The sequence below is a fragment of the Centropristis striata genome, chromosome 17 (assembly GCF_030273125.1).
Source record: "Centropristis striata isolate RG_2023a ecotype Rhode Island chromosome 17, C.striata_1.0, whole genome shotgun sequence".
Lineage (NCBI taxonomy): Eukaryota > Metazoa > Chordata > Actinopteri > Perciformes > Serranidae > Centropristis > Centropristis striata.
In genome coordinates, this window is record NC_081533.1 from 7195029 (window position 1) to 7217761 (window position 22733).

A 22733-nucleotide genomic window follows, 5' to 3' on the forward strand; every position below is an offset into this window, starting at 1 on the left:
GTAACATTTAACCATTTTTTCTCATCAATTTTCATTCAGATTTTGTTCTTTATACATTGTTAAAAACCATTATGTTTGATTATATTCTGTTAAATTATAGATTTTTAAATAAATGTATATTTATTTTTATAAAGTTTATTAAAATATTTATTGTATATAAGTGTGGGGAAACCATGACATTTTTACCTGGACGCATTACAGTAATGAATGTGTGAATCAAAATTATGTTTAAAAATATTGAAAATTTTATTTTATGAATCTCCTTATAATCTTCACAGACATAACTTAGACTGGCTTCATGAGAATCACACAGCTGTAAGTGTCATACGCTGTACGGCTTAAAATGAGTTTCACTGATATTTGCAACGTGATTGTCCGAATCGTTCCTGGCTTCACAGAGTCGCCGAGGAGAAACTTTTTCATGTTTTTACACCATCTGGTTTATTGTTGGACAGATTTTAAATCAGATTGATCATGTATTAACATTTCAATCTCAGATTTTGTTCTCTGCACAGGATTTGTTTAAAGAGAGAAAGTCAGAAAGTTAAAAATCCAACAATTATGATAAATGGTGTCAATGTGGTGATTTTAGAAGAAACCTGCTGCAGTGTTTATTCAACATTAATAAATGAAAAATTTCCTCTGCAGAGCATTGTGTGTCTCGATTCATATGATCACATAAAACAAACCATCTTGTGTTTTCTTTCACCCTCATGTTTTAACCCTTTGATGCACAACATATTCACCCCCCTTCTAATGCTCAACATGGGTCAACAATGACCCGCATTCATTCCCCATGTTATTTAATGCTGCTGTGTGTTTCTGTGCTCTATCTTTTGATATCAACTTATTTTATGATTGAATATTCTAATTATTCTTTAAATATCTTGTTTCTGATAACAACAGATCATTATTTCCATTTTACCTCTCATACTTTATGAAGAAAAAGTTTTTGTATTATTATATAGCTAACTACGTGGCTAAGGAGCTTGCTAAGCTAACTACTTAGCCAAGAAGTTAGCTAAGCAGTTAGCTTAGCAAGCTATTTAACATGTTCTGCAGATACAAAGTGAATCCACCAAAACTGTGAGCAGAGTAAAATATGATTCATCCTGTTTTCAATGTTTTTATTCATTATTAGGGCCAAGAGGCAATCGCACTGAGCACTGGCCTGTACAGCTATAGCTGTAACCAGTTATTATACTGTGGATTTTTTCTTCTTCGTCTTCCAGACACGATTTCGTCCCGCTACTATGTGTATCTGGAGGAGTGTGCGTGCTTATGCGTGCATGTGTGAGTGACAAATTACATATCAAACGTGCAGTTTGATCGGGATTGGTGTTAGAATAATTTGAATATTATACTTGTTGAAAATGAAATGTTACTGTCTTCCTCTCTTTTTCCTCTTTGTGATTTTTCTCCCAACAGTCATCACAGGTCACTATGCATGCATAATTCACTAAACCTTGATAATGTCTATCTCTATGCATTTATATTAATCAAGTAATATGATTTTGATACATTGATTGTGTTTGTGTGTTAAAATTGATGTAGAAAACTATGATTACTTTAATTACATATATTCCATTTGCTTAAACTAATTAAGATTCTATAATCACAAAAAATAGTATTGTCTGTCTTATATTGTTTAACCTTTAAAAGAACATGTAGATATTGAAGAATAGTTGGGCTCTTGTTATATTTCTGTAGAACATAACAAGGCAGTATGTTCGTCATAACAAGTTTGTTAGCAGGTCACATGGCCTTGTCCTGGGCAGCATTGATTGTGTTGCCCAGGTGGCCTGACGCGTGACGGTATGAAAGAAGACTGGCGAATCAGCGGAGGGGGAAGGCGGGACTTCCTGGAAGAAATCTACCTTCATTAATATAATTAAACTATGTTAGTGTAAAACTGGGGTTTTTTGCAGGAGTAGAGACGAGGTTTTCAGACTTCATGACCTGAAACCTGTCTGTGTGTATCAGGGACAGTTAAACTGATTCCTAAAGTGAATCCCAGAGCTCTGTAATTCACATTTCTTGATGTATTGTAATAAAACTATGTTAAACTGAGAACTCAGACGTCTCCAGCTCATCCTTTCCCCATCAAAGACTGCGCAGAAATAATTGGTGAGGTATTTTCCTGTTGGTGTCCGATAATTCAATTTTCAAGGTTTACTCATGCAATTTTTCTAACAGTGTGCTATTACTTTTCTCTACGGAATACAAATTTTTCACGTCGCAAATCGCGAAAAACTGCCCAAAATTTTGCATTGAAGTGAATGGGATGACTGGAAAAAAATGAGCGAAAAAGAACAATAATTGGACATTTTCAAACATCTACTTCTCCTGCATACTTTCACCTAGAGACTCCATTTAAACTTTAAACATTAGACACAAGTCTTGTGTATCGGTGTATTAATCCACGTTTCGATAGGTCATATAGTTTTTTATCAATCCCTGTTCAATGACCATGATCATTTTTGGAGAGATTATAATGGGTGTGTATTGCATGGAATGTTTGTGTCACAGTGTGTGACATCATCGCCAGAGTGTAGAGGGAGAGAAAACATTGTCAAAAAATAAATTTGAAAACTGTGTGATGAAGAAAAAGGCGGCTCAGGTTTAAGAATTCCAAATGAATCCATTTTGGAGGAAAACAAGAACTTTACACATGAACATCAGGTATAAAGAAGCAGGAATAGAAACTGAACTGTATCTTGAGTATCGTATCTGTTTTTGATCCTTGTCATATATATATATATATATATATGATAATATTCATTTTCAAGTCTTTTTTTGCATAAAATAATTGCTTTTAATGCGTCATCAGTTCAAAAAAGGTAAAAAAAATCCCAACCAACGTCACGGGGTCAGTTCGGCGCATGCCCAGAAGCTCGTCTGGTGCGTTCAGGTGCCTCAGTCAACTGTCTCCTAACATCATAAATAGTTTCTGCTCCGTGTTTATCAAAGACAGTATAAAATATTGTTTATTCGTCAACATGAAGAGTAACTCTGCGTTCTTCTTCTTCTTCCTCCTCCTCCTCGGCAGCTCCGTCCCTCCGGCCGCAGGTCAGTCATTTTAAATCTAAAACCAACGGAAAGAGAAACTGTTAAATATGATGCAGTTTGGAGTGACTCGGCTGACTGACGTGTTAGCCTCGTTATTCCCGCACTGAGCAGGGAAAAGGGATGATTTTTAATAAATTAGAGTGTCACTGAGGATAATTCCAATGCCGAATTAGTCGGTAGGATGAAATATATGTGATCAGGTTTTAAATTCCTGTTTTACCATTCATGTAACTTTACGGTAAGCATGTAAACGTTAAAATGACCACTTTGCTAACGGAGTTCAGCAATAATTCATGCGGCACAGTTTTACAGTTTGAGTTATTGTTTATTTATTTATTTTTATTATTAAATTAGGGCGTCAATGTGGATCATTTTTACCCCGGATTAGTAAAAAGTTTTTTTTATAAAATATGATCAAGTTCAAAGTTTTTTTTTTTTTGGTGTCGTTACTTTTCGGCAGGCATGTAAAGATCAGTTAAGTCAATACTGTTCTAAGATGATTTTTAATAAAAATGGAGTGACACTGTGGACAATTTCTATCCCGTATTAATAAGATTATTGTATTATATGTGGTCAAGTTAAAGTTTTATGTTCTACCATCAAGTTTAATTTTCCTGAGAAAATGTAAGAATTAAATTAATGGATTTCCTAATGGAGTTCGGTGAACAGGGACAAAGCGCCACCTGTTGGCGGCTGTTCAGAAAGTGAAATTGTTTCAAAAGTCAAACTGCTCTGTAATTTAAATTATCATCTACTGCAGTAAAAGTACGAATAATACACAGTAGAAAATAAGTTAAAAAATGAATGATTAAATGCAGAAAATAAAGAAATACATTTTAAAATAAATATTCATAAAAAAACGACAAGTTAAAATGCAATAAATTAATGAAAAATAAATAAAAAACAATAAAAGAAAAATTTAGGGGACTTTATATTATTGTAAATAACTAAGGAAGAAAATTGAAATATAAATGTAAAACAAAATGTTTTGGTCTTCATAAGAATAAAAAAAAGAAAATAGAGGAAACATTTTTAATAATTTAAAAATACAAAAATAAATAAATAAAGTTTTTTTTATAAAATTAATACAGAAATAATAACCGTAATAAATAAATGTAAAGATAAATAAAAAATCGTATTATTTATTTCTCTTGATATTTATTTATTTTTGAAACACATTTACATACAAGACATACAAGTAAACAAGAGTACTAAGGATAATCAGAAAAAAAAGAGAAAAAAAAGATGTGGGAAGAGCAAGTTGAGGAGGCCTGCAACAACTCACGCACGTCCATCTACACACCCACCCAGATGGAGAGGGGTCTTCTCCACGGAGTAAGAAACCTGCACCCCCAAATCACCCCCACAAAGAAAAGACAAACATAAAAAGGCATACATATCTTGAATGTATAATTCAGCCATTTCCTATTTAAACTATTAACTCCATGACAGCCAGAACAGAAAAATAGGAAAATATATGGTAACAATAGGAACTTATGTATAAAACATTAAAATTAAAATAAAGAAACAATTACTGATCTTTATCCCAATCTTTTATAATAGCTATTTTTTGCAAACCATATGATTGTGGCTTTCTTTTATTTTTTATCATAAACTAGGTCAATAAATAATGATGTTTTAGGAACATAATGAATGGTTCCAATTTAATATATTTTTCTTCTTTGAAATTAAAAAAACCCCAGAAGCACAATGGTGTTTAGCAACATATTTTGTTCTTCTTGCAAACCCCAAATTATATTGATTGGTGATAATGTCCTTGTTCAGACAGCCAAACTGTCACCTTGCGCCAAAATAGAGCCACATCTGGACAATACCAAATTTTTAACCTTTTTTTTGTGGTAGAATCTTGTAGAAAAATTTTAATTTGAAAAGCTCATAAATGGGTTGAATAGGATGATTTGTACAAATTCTTAATGATATCCAACCATGGAAGCTGCGTATCAAATATATTTTTCCAGTAATCTTTAAAAGAAATTGTACATGATGTCAAGATTAACTTTTCTATGTCCCAACCATGTATAGTTTTTGATAGCCGGGCGGCAGACACCTAGGTTTGTATTTGAACCAAATAGTGTTGTTTTCAAAGCCAGAGGGATTACTGAAATCAACTGCAGGTACTGAAGTTTTGGACAAAAGTCTCTATATTTTGAAGTAAAGGATTCATAGTTCAGGAATTCTCCTTTATCATTCAATAAATAATTTACAAATAATATGTCATTATCTAAAAATGATTGCCAATATACAGGTTTTTTTTATCTATGTAAATATTGGAGTTTAGCCACAATATCTGCTTTTTGATCTCTGATTTGTTATTTGGTGTAGAAAACTGAAAGTAAAACCACAGAGACAAAGAATTTCTGAAAAAAGGGAGAGATTAGGGAAAGGGTGATACAAGTTGCCTTTGAGTCTTGACCTAGTTGGATAAATGGATACAGTTTCCCTATTGATGTACCACATTGAGCTATGAATAATTTAGATGAAAACCAAGAAATGTAAATGAATTGTGGAATGTTGTTAAAGAATCTTGGAGTGGAATAACAGCTGAAAGGTGCTACAAGTTGGTTGACTCCATGTCACACAGATGTGAAGCAGTTATAAAAAACTGTGGTCATACAACTAAATATTAGTTTAGTCATTCACAGGATTGCTAAATCCTAGAAAAAAAAAGTTTGTACAAAATAGTTTTGTGTTAGTAAAGTCAACGGCAGACACTGCTATTTTTTTGAACACCCTCCTTTTAACTAATTGCCCAATTGCACAGCCTTAAGAGCGTGCATATCACGAATGCTGGGTCTTGTTGGTTTTCTGAGAATCTACAGCACCTACTGGTACCTTGTTTGCCATGTAGCAATAAAAAATATACTAAAAACCTGGATTAATCTGGTCAGTCACATTGGACTGCTATTATTTTGAACACTACTGTAAATGTAAAATAAATTAAATGTTTATGATTTTTTTTTAAATATTTGTCTTTATATTCTGTGTGTGTGTGTGTGTGTGTGTGTGTGTGTGTGTGTGTAAAAGTAAAAAAAGAACTCTTCAGCAGCTACTGCATACACCTCTGGCCATTTTGTAAAATAGTAATTATTTGCGAATATAAAAAAATCACAAATAAAATGAAACTTCTGTCTCTGACCTCCAGGTAACCCTCTGCAGAGAGGCTCACCTGTCCGAGTCTCTGCAGTAGCCGGCAGAGACGTCGTCCTGCCGTGCGGCGTCTCGGCATGGGATGGGGCGCTGGCCGTCTCGGCGGTGGAATGGACCCGGGTGGACGGCCCATCCCCGCGCACCGTCCTCGTCCTGCGGGACGGAGAGGAGCTGCAGAGGGAACAGGAGGCGGAGTTCAGCGGCAGGACGGCGGCGCTGCCGGACGGAGCGCTGCAGCTGCTCCACGTCGAGCGGAGAGACAGCGGAACATACAGGTGGTGATAGTACAGCAGCCTGGGGTCATGTTGGTGTCATGTTCAGTCATGGTGACATGTTCTGGAGGTTGATGTGTTTATTCATGTGCTAGCAGTTTATGATATGTTCAGGGACAGGTCAGAGGTGTATGCATTACCAGCTGAAGAGGCAGAGACCGTGGTGAATGCCCCGGTCGAGGGCATGTTTGCAAGGTCCCAGGCCCCGAAGACCATCCACAGAGACTAGGGAAGACATTTTGAGTCACCATTGTTCAGTGTGATGTGCGAGCGTCTTGGCATGCACAAGACCATTACTACACTCTTGCATCCCCAGAGTGACAGACTTGTGGAACGTTCAACAGAACCTAAGAACCTGCAGAACACCAGCGTAATTGGGACATACCGCTCGTGTTCACGGCCTACAGGTCAGCTGTGCAGGAGATGGCGTTTGGCAGACCACCGGACACACCAGCTGTTCCGCCAGCACCAGAATATGCAAGGAGGCTCCAGAAAGAGTCGGCTCGGCAGAAAGCAGGCATAAGGCAGAAGAGGAACTTTGATGTAAAAGCCAGGGGAAAGGACTTCAAGTCCGGATACCAAGGGCCTCATGTATCAATGCTGCGTTCGCACAAAAACATTGCGTACACTGTTTATCCCGCACACACCACATGTATGAAAAGTGAACTTGCCGTGATAATGTGTGGACCGCTCCGACCATTCGAGGTGGCGTGAGAATGTGCGGTGGCACTGCAAACTTTTGTTTGGTGGAAAGAACTGTCTTTCATGCTCTATTTAAAATGTGTTTCATGTCTAAACTCAAACTACACACAACTGGCTTTGTATTTACAGTTCATAGCTCTCGGACAATGGAGGAAAATGCCATTTTCCACCCGCAATAACCCATTCTAAATATGAGGGGATAGATGACTTTTTTTAATCTGTTATCATATTTTAGATTTAACCTGTGTACTGCTGCTTACTTGTGCAATAATAGAATGTTGAAGACTGTATGTTTTTTAAGATTGTATATTTTCTTAAGTCTATATATGTTGCTATTTACACTTTTTTTATGTACCAAATTTTGGTTTTAATGGTAGAAATGCGGTAATGCTTTCCCGGCTTAAATGGGTTAATGACTGTGTCAAAGTCCTGATCGCCGATTGCTTCTCTTTGGTTAAACATGGAGATGTTAACGCTGCAGACAAAGTCCTGGATGTAAGTAGGACCTGAACCATTAGCAGCGGAGTACGCCAGAGCTAGAGTCTTGAAGCGTATCCGCGCAGCCACCGGTAGCCAATGAAGGGAGCTGAGGAGGGGTGTTGTGTGTGAAGGAGGGGTGTTGTGTGTTAACAGCCACAGTGACACTGATCCCAGAGCTGATGCACCGAAAAGCTCATTTTCCTGCCTCCACCTCAGAGATCACCACGTCCAGCAGTGGCAGCACGTTTGATTTGTTTTTAAATAATCAGCAGGCATGCCGGTGATTTATAGTCATTTGTCATCTGCGTATTGATTTGTGGGAGGAGCCGGACGTGGTTGGTCGCCCGTGCATGTGCTCTGAGTTCTACGCTGGTTGGGATGTATCAAAGAAAAGGTGCGCAGAACCCGGTGTAGGAACAGTTTGATACATGTGGAGGTGAGTTTGCATACATACTTTTCTAGTTTTGGGAGTATGCCATCTTTCAGTATGAAAGCTACTTTCAGTATGAAAGCTTTGATAAATGAGGGCCCTGGTGTGGGCACTGCAGAGAGACAGGCTGGCCCTGAACAGAGGGGATTCCCTGCCCTCTTGGCATCAGACAGCCCCGGAGAGAGACAATGAGGACAGTTCAGACGCCTCCAGATCCACTGACTGTTTCCCTACACATCAGCTAATTCTCCCCGTTTGTCTGTGTCGCCTTCAAGGCGGTCTCGGAGACAGAGACGGCCCCCGAAAGAATAAATCCTGTGTGTGTGTGTGTGTGTGTGTGTGTGTTTAGGTGTATCGTCCTGAGGGGACGTCCTGTGGAGGAAGAGCTGTTCGTCTCTCTGCTTGTCGGTAACAAAGTGTTTTTATAAAATAAAGAAAATAGAGGAAATATTTTTTTAAAGAAATACAAAAGTAAATATTGTGATTTTTATATTAAATAAAATAAACAAATATAGATTTAAAAAAAAAAATATTAACCGAAATAATAAATATAAAGATAAATAAAAATGCTTATTATGATATATATATATATATATATATATATATATATATATCTTGATATTCAAGCATTTATTAATTCACATTTTAAATAGCATTTTATTTACATTTCTTATTTATTTAAGATTATTTAAATGTATAATTTATAATTATAATATTATAATTATATGTATGTGTGTGTGTGTGTCTCTCTCCCTCTCTCTGTCTGTGTGTGTGTTTCTTTCTCTCTCTCTCTCTCTCTCTCTCTCTCTGTCTGTGTGTGTGTGTGTAGTTCAGGTGTCTCAGGTGTCCCTCTCAGTGAGACGGTCTTCATCCAATCAGCTGCTGGTCCTGTGTGAGTCGGGTCCCTGGTCCCTGGAGCCCCGCGTGTCCCTGCTGGACTCTGGTGGTTTGGTCCTGTCGGCGCGGGTCGAGTCGTCACAGCGACCTGACGACCTGCACAACGTCATCGCGCTGCTCAGCGCCGCTAAAGGTTTAATATTATCTCATTTATTATGTTGAAACATAAAAACATGATTATTATGTTTGATAACTCAATAAATAGACCAGAATAATAATAGAATTAAATCTTTAATATTTATTTAATTTGCTTTTTATGGGTTTAACTTTTCATTAATTAGGGCCACGGGGCAATCTCACCGAGCACTGGCCCAACAGCAATAGCTGTAACCACTATTAGCACTGTGGATTTTTTTTTTCTTCCTCTGCCGGACACAATTTCGTCCCGCTTTATCAGAACGTGCAGTTTGATCGGGATTGGTGTGCTATTACTTTTCTCTACGGAATATGAGTTTTTCGTGACGTCACTCAAAATTTTGCATTGAAGTGAATGGGACGGCTGAAAACGAACAATAATTGGAGATTTTCAAACGTCTACTTCTCCGGCATAATTTCACCAAGAACCTCCATTTAAACTTTAAACAGTAGACACACATCTTGTGTATTGGTGTATTAATCCACGTTTCGATAGGTCATATAGTTTTTATCGATCCCTGTTCAATGACCATGATCATTTTTGGAGAAATTCTGAGATTATAATGGGTGTGTATTGCATGGAATGTTCGTGTCACAGTCTGTGACATCATCGCTCAGTGTAGAGTGTTGAGGGAGAGAAAAAATTGTCAAAAAATACATTTGAAAACTACGCTCCAGGCCGCAAATTCCACTTTACAGAAATAATTTATACATAGAAACGTTGGAGAATTTGTCTTCTCACTCACAATCCTCTAGTAAAGCTTTCAGAGTTATATTTTGGGCGTAGGACGCACAGATGCACCACCAACATGCACCAATAGTCTCATTGACTCCCATATTAAAAACACAGGAAGATTTCTGTAGAAAAGTATAATTAACAGTTTTTCAGATCGCTCTTACAAAGCTATTTCTTCATTTTTCTTCACAAAAAGCATATGTAGCTGTTCAGGAAGAACTCAAGACGCTCAAAGTGAAGTCGGATCAATGATAGGTATTATGGTTTTGCCAAAAATGCTTTCTGTTCGAGGCCAGAAATTCCGGTCTGTCCACCTCTGGTTGCTGTCACATTCTACAGAGACAGTTAATTCTGTTGATTGCTCTACTCTGATTGGTCGACCACAAAGCCTTTGATCCTTTGATGTCATTACAGTTACAGATACACGCACGCACACACACATGCGGGCATAATCGCGCACACTCCTCCAGATACATGTTTCACACACACACACACACACACACACACACACATTTTGAGGTTAAAGGGCATAGGTTGCTGTATAAATAAATACTTGAAAAGGAATGCTTGTTGTAGGTGTGCTCCTTGTACATAATATGGTATCATAACATTACTAGTATTAATTGTTTGAAATCTCTGAAGAATCTCATCATAGTGTACACACACCGGCAGTAGCCCCCGTGGCCCTTTCAGAATTTCCCCTGAGGAAATTTTCTCGTTACTTATCCAAGCCCCTATTTTCAATGTTATTTATTTATTTAGTTACATTTTAAATTAAATTTTTAATTTATTTTGTCTTTACCTTTGTATTTATATGCAATTTATTTTAAAATGTATTTATGCATTCATTCATTGAATTGGGTTTTTATATTATTAAAAGCTACAAAAATAATAAATAATGCAATAAAAAACAATTAATGTACCAAAAATAATATGAGAAGACATTCATTATTTAACATAGATTTATATTCATCTACCATCATATTTTCCATTTGCTTATTAAAACTAATGTTAAATATACTTATTTATTAATATTAATAAATAAATCTCTTCTTCTTCTGTGGTTTCTGTTGCAGGAACTCTGACCTGCAGAGCAGAAATCCCCGGAACCCACATCAGCAGCAACATCAGCGTTCATATCTCAGGTAATTATTATTATTATTAATAACAATGTTATTGGTATTATATTATTATAGTTATTATTATTATTATTTTATTATTATTGTACTTTTTATTGTTATTATTATATTATACAATTATTAAAATAGTATTATGTACTCCTCCTTTTTCGTGTTTGGATCTCAGACGACTGGGACTCGGAGGACTCGGAGCGACTCGTCTGTGTTTTCGTGTCTCTCTGTTGTCTCCTGCTGTTGTGTGTCTTCGTCGTGCTCGTCTTGTTGCCGCTGACGACCATCGGGAAGCTGCGATCATATCTGTGGCGCCTCGCAGGTCAGCTGTTAGCATTAGCTTAGCATTAGCTTAGCATTAGCTGACATGTGACTTCCTGTCTGTTACAGATTTCTTCTTTGGGCTGATTCGTCGGGACGCAGACGGACGGCTTGGTATGTCTCTTTTATTTCACGTTTCAGCCTGAAAGTTTTTGTAAATAAGAAATAATTAATTATAATTAATAAAAAATAATAAAGGGATGTATTTATTTATTTGTTGGCTTATTCAGCAATCCTAAATCTTTGGTTGCATATTTTTTTGCCTTTTTTTCTTCACGATTGTTTCTCCTGGTGTAATAAAATGCCGTTTATTTTCATTCTTCATTCATGTATTTTTATTATTTTTAAAATTTTATTGTGAAAATCTCAGTGACATCTGTATCCTCTGTATTTACATATATGTTTACTTAAGAATACAGGTTGATGGTCTACCAGCAGAGCATTGCTGCCTGATGCGGTGCCGTTTGTGCATGAACGGTGAACACCTGAACATCTCTCTGGGCATGGACGGGTCATCAGCTGGGGACCACCAGTCATGGATGTTTCGCTCCTTTAACCCCAGTACATCTCCTGGTGGCGGAGCGATGGCAGGGATTTTGGGATGGCAGCCACCCCCTGCTGATGCCCTAGGTGTTATCTGCCCCCTGAACTACCATGCTTCCTCCTTAGCCACAGCCAGAAGCTGCCCTTCTCTGCCTCCTCTGCCAGTTCTTTAATGGCTTTCTGACACCCTGCTCCCGTGCATCCCATGTCACGGAACAAGCGGACGGTTGAGGACCCGTCAAAGCCCCTGCACCCCGCTTTGACGGGGCATGTGATGGCTTTCCAGCCAGCCTCCCTGCACTCCTTTGCCAGGTCTGCGTATTTGGCACGCTTCCGTTCGTTGGCAGCCTCAATACCCTCCTCCCACGCGACAGTAAGCTCCACCAACAGGAGGGTCTTGCTTGGTTCTGACCAAATGACCAGGTCTGGCCAGAGTGAAGTTTGTACAATCTCCCTGGGGAATTGGAGCTGTCTCCCCAGGTCGACCCTCATAGACCACTCACTAACAGGTGCGAGGAGTCTTGCTGTTTCTCTCTGGTGAGGGGGGATGATGTTCTCTCCAGCTCTTGTGAACGGGATGGGACGTCTCGCTGAAGCAGAAGGTCTCCTGTTAGCCTCCAGCCTGCATGACTCTGCCACCTCTGCCAGCTTCCTCAGCACTAGATTGTGTCGCCACCTGTAACGGCCTTGAAACAGCGCAGTCCTGCAGCCCGACAGGATATGCTGGAGGCTTGCATTGGTGGTACTGCATAGGGGACAGGTCTCTTCTGCTCCGAACCATTGGTGGAGGTTTCGGGGACAGGGTAGGGTGTCATAGGTGGATCTGACCAGGAAGCTGAGCCTGGCTTGGGGGATCTTCCACAGATCAGACCATGACAAGGGCCTTTCTGTGACACCTCCCCATGACATCCAGCCTCCTTGCCGGCTTTGAGACACCGCTTTGATGTAAAGGCGCTCCTGCTCTGTCCTTGTCACGTCAGCCACCACCATGGCTGTCCGCTCTTCTTTGGAGGCCTTTGACCAGAAGAGGGGGGTCTCACTCCTCCCAAGGCCTGCTCGACCCTCCTGGACTCTGCCGACTACCTCGCGGTGCTTCAGCCTGCTGATGGCCATGTCGACCTCTTCCTGGGCTTTCCACTTCCTCCCTGTTCGTATCTGGGAGCCAGCTGCTCTCACCAATTGGTCAGTGGATTCCCTCAGCTCCAGCACCGTCTGAGCCTTCTCCTGCTTGTATCCAAGGCCAATGGATCGCAGTGGCAGTTGCAGTGTGTTCCTGCCGAAGAGGCCAACATCTGACAGGCATCTCGGCAGCCTCAGACACTTCCTGATGGATGAGTTTGCCAGCCCATTCATCTTGTCTACCACTGAGGAAGGAACTTCGCTCATCTTCAGCGGCCACATCACCCTAGGTTAAAGTATAAACTGATAGCTCCATACTTTGTACTTGCCAGGGAGCTGGCTCTAACTGATCCTGGCCAGGCCATCTGCGAGCTGCTTCCTCACTGTTTCCCCCATCTACCTGTCAGAGAGATCTGTTGTATACGTTCGACCCTGGCTACGGATGGGTTGACTTGACAGCAGTGGGATCTCCTCACCGCCCGCGACAAAGGTGGCATGGTCGCTTCTGACCCCTTTCCTGAGGGACAGACTGCGCAATTTTGAGGGTTTGATCTTCATCCTCGCCCACCCCACAAGCTCGTCAATCCTCTTCAGCAGTCTTGTCGTACATGCCGCTGTCTGGAGAATCGTGGTGATGTCATCCATGTAGCCTCTCACTGGTGGTAGCCTTTGACCTGACGGTAGTTTCACTGTTACAGCTCTTTGCCACTCTGAAGGGATGACTTGGTTCTTCCAGGCCACTCTCAGGAGGTTCCACAGATGTTTCAGGACTCCTGGGCAGTACTTGTACTTGGGACCTGGTGCTGAAGCTGCTCTCGCTTTCCGGACGACTTCTGCTACCTCACTGAGTTTGGGGAGAGCAACATCGAACAGGAAGGATGGGGGAGCTGGGCGAGGAACATAACCTGGTGATCCACGTGGGGTTGACCTCGCTGGGTCGCTTTACTGCTCCGTGATGTGATTCTCCAGCTCAGATTGTGTTATATCCAGCTTCCTGCTTCTCTTGTCCTCTAGCAACCGTCTTGCATGCCTCTGCACTCCTCGTACAGGATGTCTCCAATGCAGTTCAGCTTGGTTTCCACCTGACCCCGCAATGAGTGCTCTAAGATGACGCAGAGGTACTTGTCGAGCGGCTGCCAAACTGCCACCTCATTTGCTTTTGGCCATTTGACCAGCTGCCTCTGTCCCGGTTCTTTCCTCTCCGTCCTCCGGCCTGGTTCCTGATTGTTGGGGTTTGTCGGTGTTCTGGGATTTGTTGGTGGTCTAGGGATGTTCTCATCGGTGCCACCCTCAGAGGGAAAAAGCGTCTCTGTAGCAAAATAAAAAATATGAATAAAATAATTTGAAAGTGATCAATAATAACGTCCTTGTTCTGTCCTCAGATGAAACACGGCCCCAAGGTGAGTCAACAGACGAGCAACTGAGACACCTGTCTGTCTGTCTGTCTGTCTGACTGTCTGTCTCTCTATCCCCAGATTTCGGGGACATCCGTCTTGTGAGGGCATCAGGAGCTTCTGAGGAGACGGCGAGAGCCAACGAGTTGATCTGCAAAGGTTGTTTTTACGTGTTTCACTGCCTGTTTTCACAAGAAAAGTCACATCTCATACAGAGCTTATGAGTGTGTGTGTGTGTGTGTGTGTGTGTGTAGGAGCTTGTGGTGTCTCTGCATCTCGTCTTCTGGCTGAAAGTGACCTGAAGCTGCTGCTGAGATACAAAGACATGATCAACAGCGTGGGACAGACGTATGTCCTCCTATCTGTCCTCATGTCCCCCAGTCTGCCTGTCTCTCTGTCCTCCTCTCTTTCCTCTTGTGCTCCTGTCTGTCTGTCCTCATGTCCCCTGTCTGTCTGTCTGTCTGTATTCATGTCCCCCTATCTATCTGTCTGTCTTCATGTCCCCCAGTCTGCCTGTCTCTCTGTCCTCCTCTCTTTCCTCTTGTGCTCCTGTCTGTCTGTCCTCATGTCCCCTGTCTGTCTGTCTGTCTGTATTCATGTCCCCCTATCTATCTGTCTGTCTTCATGTCCCCCTTTCTGTCTGTCTGTCTGTCTGTCTGTATTCATGTCCCCCTATCTATCTGTCTGTCTTCATGTCCCCCTTTCTGTCTGTCTGTCTGTCTTCATGTCCTCCTGTCTGTCTGTCCTCCTGTCGTCTGTCTTCATGTCCTCCTGTCTGTCTGTCTCTCCTCATGTCCCCCCGTCTGTCTGTCTGTCCCGTCTGTCCTCCTGTCTGTCTGTCTCATCATGGTTTTGTATGTTTCTTCTTCGTCTCTTTGCAGTTTTGAGTCTTGAGTCTCTGTCTCCTGTAGCTGTCCTCACTGTGTCTCTTGTCCCTCTGTGTGTCTTCCTGTCCCAGCCTCGGCGTGGCGCCCGCTCTGCTCGCTGCTATCATGTCTCGCCAGTCCCGGGCCGGTGCCGAGCTGAGGGAGGACGGCTTCGGACGCGTGGACGGAGACTGCTTCGGCCTGATGCAGGTGAGACACAGCTCCTTCTCCTGCTCACATCTGAGTGCTCGCACAAAATGTGTGCTTGAACTCGCACTTAGATCTAAAGTCCACGGCCCTCATTTATCAAGTGAGCGTAGAAACGAGCGCAGATCTGAGTGTATATTTCGTCTTACGACAGGGTCCACGTGTGATTTATCAAACGATCGTATCTTGCCAACCACAGCGTAAGAATGATCGGCTGTTGATAAATGTGGCGGCTCGAAACATGCGTAATTTAAATACCACGCCCTAATATATACCCGATTCAGAAGACTCGCCTTCAGAGTTTACGACACCGAAGGGTGCAATACGGCCAACAAAGAAGGAAATCAGTGGTGCTGTCAGCAAGTAGCGGACCATTAAACTCCCGGCGAGGTTTGAGTAATTACATTGTGATATATAAAGCCTAATTAGGGCCACGGCTTAGCAGCGAGACTGCAAGCAGTGAAGGAGAGTGGCCTATTATATGTAGATTATTCTTCCGTAAAAACTTTGGCGCGTAACTAGTCTCACAGCTTTGAGAAATTGCGAAAAGTAAAAAACGTCAAAAGTTGCGCCCTAATTGTGAATCGTGTGGAATGACTTTTATTAGCTATCGGCGTGCACGTTTTCGCACAACGTGCACTTTTTGGCCCATCCGGAACACATTGCGCAAACTTTGGGGCCTCACCATTTGCAAACCGTTGCTCGTAAAATTCCGAACCGATTTAGGAAGTTGTACGGCCTGAATTTAACTCTAGTTCTGTGAAATTTCAGAGCGATTGCACATATAGTTTTCGCACGAAGTGCGAAAACATTTCCATTTTTCCAAACTAATGGGGAGGGCGATTTTGCCATGTGTGTATTGCGCGGAAAAAATAAATTTGAAAACTGCGCTCCAGGCCGCAAATTCCACTCTAATTATTAAATAATTTATACATAGAAATGTAGGAAAATTTGTCTTCTCACTCACAATCCTCTGGTAAAGCTGTCAGAGTTATAGTTTGGGCGGAGGACACAGAGAATCGCCACCAACACGCACCAACTGCCCCATTGTGTCCCATATTAAAAACATTTCTGATTTCTGAATGAAATCAGATTCAACAGTTTTTTTAGATCGCTCTAACAAAGCTATTTTTTCATTTTTCTTAAAAAAAAATACATGTAGACGTTCAGGAAGAACTCAGGACGTTCAAAGTGAAGTCGGATCAGTGATAGGTATTATGATTTTGCCGAAAATGCTTTCTGTTCGAGGCCAGAAATTGCAGTCTCTCCACTGCTGGCTGCTCACTTTAGCAAAGCATTGTCAGTGACAGTTAGTTTCTGTTGATTGCTCTGCTCTGATTGGTCGACTCCACCTGGCCACGTGGTTGCTTAGCTACCAAAGCCCCCCCCCCCCCCATTTTTTCATAAAACACGAGACCTTATAACTTGACCATACATTGTCCAATCTGCCTCAAACTTGTCATGCATGATAATGGCTCATCACTGACCAGTTCTACATAACAGTATTTCATAAATTCCCGCCCTTTTTGATTAGCCACGCCCCCTTTCATAACTAATGAACCGTTTGTCCTACAGACTTGTATGAAGTCTGTGAACTCAGGACAGAGTCCCTGTTTAACTGGTGATTGAAGCCACGCCCCCTTTGGGTAGCTACGCCCCATTTTACTAACTTGTGAACCGTTTGTCCTACAGACTTGTATGAGGTGTCTGTGTACTCAGGACAGAGTCCCTGTTTAACTGGTGGTTGATTACCCTGCCCCTTTTAGTAGCCACGCCCCTTTTGCTTACTAATGAACAGTTTGACCTACAGACTTTTATGAGGTGTCTGTGAACTCAGGACAGAGTCCCTGTTTAACTGCTGATTTAAACCACAAGAATCATCCGGCAGTAGTCCCGTGGCACACAAAATTTCCCTGGAATTTTGTTTCTAGTAATCTATAAAATATCCGAATATTGCTATTATTAAAAATGGAATTAAATGTTTCTATTCGGGCAGCACCGGTGGTAAAAGAGACGCTGACGCTCCGGTGTAGGAGCTGGATAACAGTAAACAGCAGTAGACAACAACATTTAATATCCTCGGCTGGTATTCTGTTTAAAGAATTTCACGATCGCAGGGTGTATTTATTTTTGGATTATGTTTTAATGATAAATTATGTCACAGAGTTTTATCAGCTCCAGGCATCGATACAATAGTCTAAGATCAATTCTCCAACTCAGACGTTTGGACTTCACGCTGACTCAAATTTGCGTACACGAGCTGAGAGCAGACTGAGATCTGATCGTACCCTCCGCTCACGTCCAAATTGATAAATGCAGAGGCTTGCGTAGAAATCATCTTACGCCCACTTTACGCTCACTTTCTGACGTACGCTCGTTTGATAAATGAGGGCCCATGTGTGGAGAGTGTCGAGTTTAGATCTGAGAGAAGACTTTAGACCTGGGAGAGACTTTAGATCGGAGACTCAGCGTGCTGATGCTGTGTGCTGATTGGCTGCAGATCAACAGGCGGTACCACCCCTTGAAGGGGGCGCCATGCAGCAGAGAGCACGTGGACCAGGGCGCCACCTTCCTCATCCAGATGATGAAGGTCATGAAGAGGACCAAACCAGACTGGGACCAGGAGCAGAAGCTCAAAGGTCAGAGGTCACACACACATACACACACATCTTTTTATCTCTCCCATTAAACCATCAGTGTTATTGTCCGGTGTACTGTCCCTTTAATAGCTTTTGTGTGTGTGTGTGTGTGTGTGTGTGTGTGTGTGTGTGTGTGTGTGTGTGTCCAGGTGCGTTGGCGTGTTACGTGGCGGGTGAGGATAAGGTTATTCCTCTGACCTTTGACCTGCTGGACTCGGTGACGCCACACAGAGATTTCTCCAACGACGTCATCGCCAGAGCTCAGTGGCTCTCTGACCACTTCTAACAACACTCCTCCTCCTGCTCCCTTTTTTTTTTTAACCTGAAGCAGTGTGTGTCTGGCCACACACAAGCATGGTCATACATTAGACTTGGCTCTTGCTCACTCTACAAAGACTGTGAATCTTGCAGGGTCACTATTTACAAGACTACAACTAGATTTCCTTTAGCATTTTTTACCTACCATGCAATTTTTGTGTGTGCAGTGGTTTGTGTTGAAAAAAAAAACAACAACAAAAAGAAGAGAAGACGCCACAAAAGGCCCCCTCACAAAGCTGAAAATGGATTTCTGTTTTTCTGACATGCAAAGTTGACTATTTTACAGTAAAAATAGATATAAGGAAGAATAAAGGAAAGGAAACTGTAGAAAAGAATTCATGATATACATTTATGTCCTATTTAATTATAATTTGTTTAATTGAATAATTATACTTATCAGCTCTATCAACTTTCATTTAGTTAATCACACATTCATCATCAATTATTTATTACTTATTTATGTATACATTTATTTATACATTTTAACTGGGTCTCCTTACTGTTCCCTTTACTAAGAAACAGCGCCCCCAAAATCCTGCTTGTGGCTGTAAATATATTACATCTCTATATTTGTATTTAGGACTGAGTTTACTAACATTATTGTGATGTTACTTTTTCCTGTCGAAGTGGTTTTACTGCCGGTCTGGAACTGCTCATCTATTGGTTGTTGATTGTGTTACGTCACTGCGACTTGCAAACCCGAGACTAGGAAAAGACTGATATGAAACAGCGCCGATTACTACCTTACACTTAACGATCGGGATGACGGGAGCGTGCTGTGACTCCAGTAAGACTCCTAGATTTACTAAAGATTTTCAGTTTTTAGTCTGGGACTGTGAAAATCGTTTGGTGTAAGCCCAGCATTATTTAGCGTTCATCTCTTCATCTTTCTGTGTGCCTGCTAAACGTTGTTCACCTGTCAGGCTCTGTCGTGCTTTTAACCCCCTCACTGCTGGAAACTTCTCTGCTGCCTTCTCTGCGCGCCCCGATTCAGCCACTGCTGATACGAAGGAGTTCTGCTCCTGGTTTAACTCCTCCTGACTTTCTATAATGGACTGTGGCTCTTTAAAACCCAGGCAGTCTATGGCTAGAGCTGAACTCTGGTTTAATGACAGAAACTTGTGCAGCCAGATGGGAATGTTGCAGAGCCGAACGCAGGTGGAAGAAGGACGAGCTGCAGATTCAATTTCAGATTTTAAAGGACTGCTGGTGCTCTTATCAAAACATTGTAAAGGAATCCAAATGAGAGTTTTGTCACTAAAAACTACAAGAACCCCCTTGTACTGTTGAGAACAAGTGACTCTGTCCTGAATGTCCCACAATCTGTATGTTTGGAAACATCCATCAATGTGTGCAATAGTTTTCTGCACTTTTTTATTTAGAAAGTTGCTTCCACAAGAGCTCTCATCCGTCCACTCACCTTTGACCCTTCTGTCTCTGTTCCTTTCCCAGCGATGTTCAACGCATTTAAACATGCGACTGTCAGTTTTAGAGGATGTGGTGGCCCATATGAAACCATCAGGTTCCCCTCGTGAGGTGGTCCCTCCCCACAAGTTTTCCCTACTCTAGGGCCCTCGGTTCTGACGATTGTAAATAGCAGTCTGTCCTCTGGTGTTGTCCCCATAAGCCTCAAACACGCAATCATACAACCCTTGCTGAAGAAGCCTGGCCTTGACAGCACTGTTTTAGCAAATATCAGGCCCATCTCCAAGTTGCTGTTTGTCTCCAAAATCCTGTAGAAAATAGTCTATGCAAAACTAAAAACTTTCCTTGATGAACACATTATCATGGAGGTTTTTCAGTCTTGGTTTTAAAACATTGCATAGCATGGAGACTGTTCTTTTAAAAGTTTTTAATGATATTTTAATGGCAAATGATAATGTCAACCATGTTGTTCTTGTGCTGCTCGACTTGACTGCTGCCTTTCGTCAATCACATTATCCTGTTAAAACGTCTGCAGCAGCTTGTGGGCATTGGTGGTAGCGCACTGGAGTGGTAATGGTCCTACTTAGCGGACAGGACTATGTGTGTTGGTCTTGGGGCTAGTGAATCCTCCACCGCTCCGCTCTTATATGGGGTCCCACATGGTTCAACTTTAGGACCTATGCTTTTCTCCCTTTGCTTGCTGCCCCTAGGGTCTATCCTTAGAAAACATGGCGTCTCTTTCCATTGTTGTTCGCTGACGACAGCTAGATTTATGTCCCCCTAAGGAAAAGTGAGACATTTTCTATCAAACCCCTGCTGGCCTGTCTTGACGATGTGAAAGCCTGGATGGCCCTTAACTTCCTCAATTTCAGTTCGGAGAAAACAGAGGTGATTGTGTATGGCCCTAGTGGCTCCTGCGAATCCTGCCCTGTCGACAGGGTGGCAATTTCACAACAGCCAAGACAGCCATGGCCATCGTTGCCCCGCACTTTGGCCTTGATGCCCTGTGAAAAAATGTTAAATTTATGGCCAAGGTGGCCTTTGCGCCCCTGTCAAAGTTCCAGTATAAACACAACTAGTGACGCAAGGAGGGCTTATGGAATTATACAGCCATCCTAGTGGTCAAACCCCGACCCACTCTCCGTCGAGACATGCGCATCAACACATGGCTCATTTTAATATTCAAATGAGCCATGTGTTGATGCGCAGCACAGGTAAGCTAGCGGGACAAGCTGTTTTGATATGTTGTAACTGAACTATGTGGTAGTATTTGACAGGACTTAACATTTACGTTATTATAGGAAGTACTATTGATAGGTAATTACCATTGTATTAGCCTATTTAAAGTCGACTCGTTAACGTTACATTTTTGCGTCATGAAAACTAGCGATAGCTAGCTAGTTGGGATATCGCTAATGTCTCCCTACCTCAGGGACAAGGGGTCGACATGTAGCTGATGTAAATTTCACCTCAGCAGGTTCCTTTTTATGGCAGGAGGAGGCATTAACTCAGGCAGGAGATTCATTTTGCCATCTTTTCAAAATATATGCATTTGCCATCTTTTCAAAACGGGTTCATTTGTCATTTTCCAAAAAGGATCTTTCTAATATATTTAATATATTGTGCACTGCACTGTGTCAGGAGAAAGTGTATTTCTGATACTTCTGTGTTTAGGTCACAGTGTTGGCTGTTGTCTTTCTCTACCAGTATTTGTCTCTACCTTCTCACTTCTATGGCCAGGCTCTAACACTGTTTCAGCCTCTCTCTCTCTCTCAATCACATTATCTCTCACATTCTCTCTCTCACACACACACACATTCTATTTCTCTCTCTCTCTCTCTCTCTCTCTCCCATACTACTGTTTTACTTAAATTAAAACAAATGTTTTAATACATAATTAATGTTTCTTGGTGAATGAGAATGTTAAGGTATTAATCTGAAAGGTAAAACCAGTGTAATTTAACCAAACGGCCTTTGTGCCCTGTCATGTGGCCTTTTTGCCCTTAAATAAAATGTCAACGGGAAAGCCAAATGGCCTTGCCCCTAAAATGACGAAATTCCAAGCCTGCCTGTCGACTTTCATCCTTTGGCAGCTTATACAAAGTCGACTGTCACAAACCTGGGTTTTAAAATGGACAGTGATTTTAAACTGGACCGCCAAATTAGTGCAATAGTGAAATCTTATTTAACACACTCTTTTCAACTAATTGCCCAATTGCACAGCCTTAAGAGCGTGCATATCACGAATGCTGGCTTGTTGATTTTCTGAGAATCTACTGCACCTACTGGTACCTTGTTTGCCATGCACCAATAAAAATATACTAAAAACCTGGATTAATCTGGTTAGTCACATTGGACTGCTGTTATTTTGAACACTACTGTATGTCTATATTTATAAATATATGTATATCTTTTCTTTTTTCTCTTTTTTCCCTGTTACGATTAAAATATAATCATAGATAATATCAACGGTTTTATTTTTATGTAAAGAATGTAATAAAATAAAAAAAATAAAGTTTCACATTTAAAAAAAACTTTTTTCCCTCCTTTTTTGTAATTAAAGTCTCAAATTTAGAGCAAATGAAATGATGAAAACATTTTCTTTATTTGAAGAAAAAAAAACATTTATCTGGTTTTGATTAAAAAATGTCTAAAATATAGAGCTAATTAAACACTTTCCCTCGTTTTAAAAGTAAAAAGTAGATTTAATAAAATAAATAAACATTTTCCTTATTAGATAAACATTTTTCCAGTTTCATCACACATCGTCTCGATTTAACGCAAAGACTTTATAACGTGACTTTATGTTTTTATTTATGCATCAAAAACAGATTTGAGAGGAAAACACTGAAATCACAACATTTTTAACTGCAGGTAAATAA

General features: G+C 41.0%; 1 protein-coding gene across 3 annotated transcripts; it reads left to right on the top strand.

Moving 5' to 3' along the window:
• Positions 1 to 2869: 2869 nt before the first annotated feature.
• On the top strand, positions 2870 to 22314 carry LOC131989594 (uncharacterized). 3 transcript variants are annotated; one of them, XM_059354863.1, is made up of 12 exons: positions 2870 to 3069; positions 6233 to 6512; positions 8471 to 8529; positions 8951 to 9151; positions 10966 to 11034; positions 11195 to 11341; positions 11410 to 11454; positions 14478 to 14555; positions 14651 to 14744; positions 15355 to 15472; positions 17970 to 18108; positions 18258 to 22314. In XM_059354863.1, the coding sequence occupies exons 1-12, from the start codon at positions 2883 to 2885 to the stop codon at positions 18392 to 18394; spliced, it is 1554 nt and encodes a 517-aa protein (XP_059210846.1). In that variant the 5' UTR covers positions 2870 to 2882; the 3' UTR covers positions 18395 to 22314. The 3 variants fall into 3 exon arrangements, with proteins under 3 accessions (XP_059210846.1, XP_059210847.1, XP_059210848.1); XM_059354864.1 differs by lacking the exon at positions 11195 to 11341; XM_059354865.1 differs by lacking the exon at positions 2870 to 3069 and having other exon boundaries at positions 6372 to 8127.
• The last annotated feature ends 419 nt before the right edge of the window (positions 22315 to 22733 follow it).

Bases quoted from the DNA above. Each gene is read 5' to 3' on its own strand.
- LOC131989594 (XM_059354863.1), top strand. From the start codon at position 2,883: ATGCCCAGAAGCTCGTCTGGTGCGTTCAGGTGCCTCAGTCAACTGTCT. The intron at 9,152-10,965 runs GTTTAATATTAT...TTTCTGTTGCAG, and splicing joins GCTGCTCAGCGCCGCTAAAG to GAACTCTGACCTGCAGAGCA. The intron at 11,035-11,194 runs GTAATTATTATT...TTTGGATCTCAG, and splicing joins CATCAGCGTTCATATCTCAG to ACGACTGGGACTCGGAGGAC.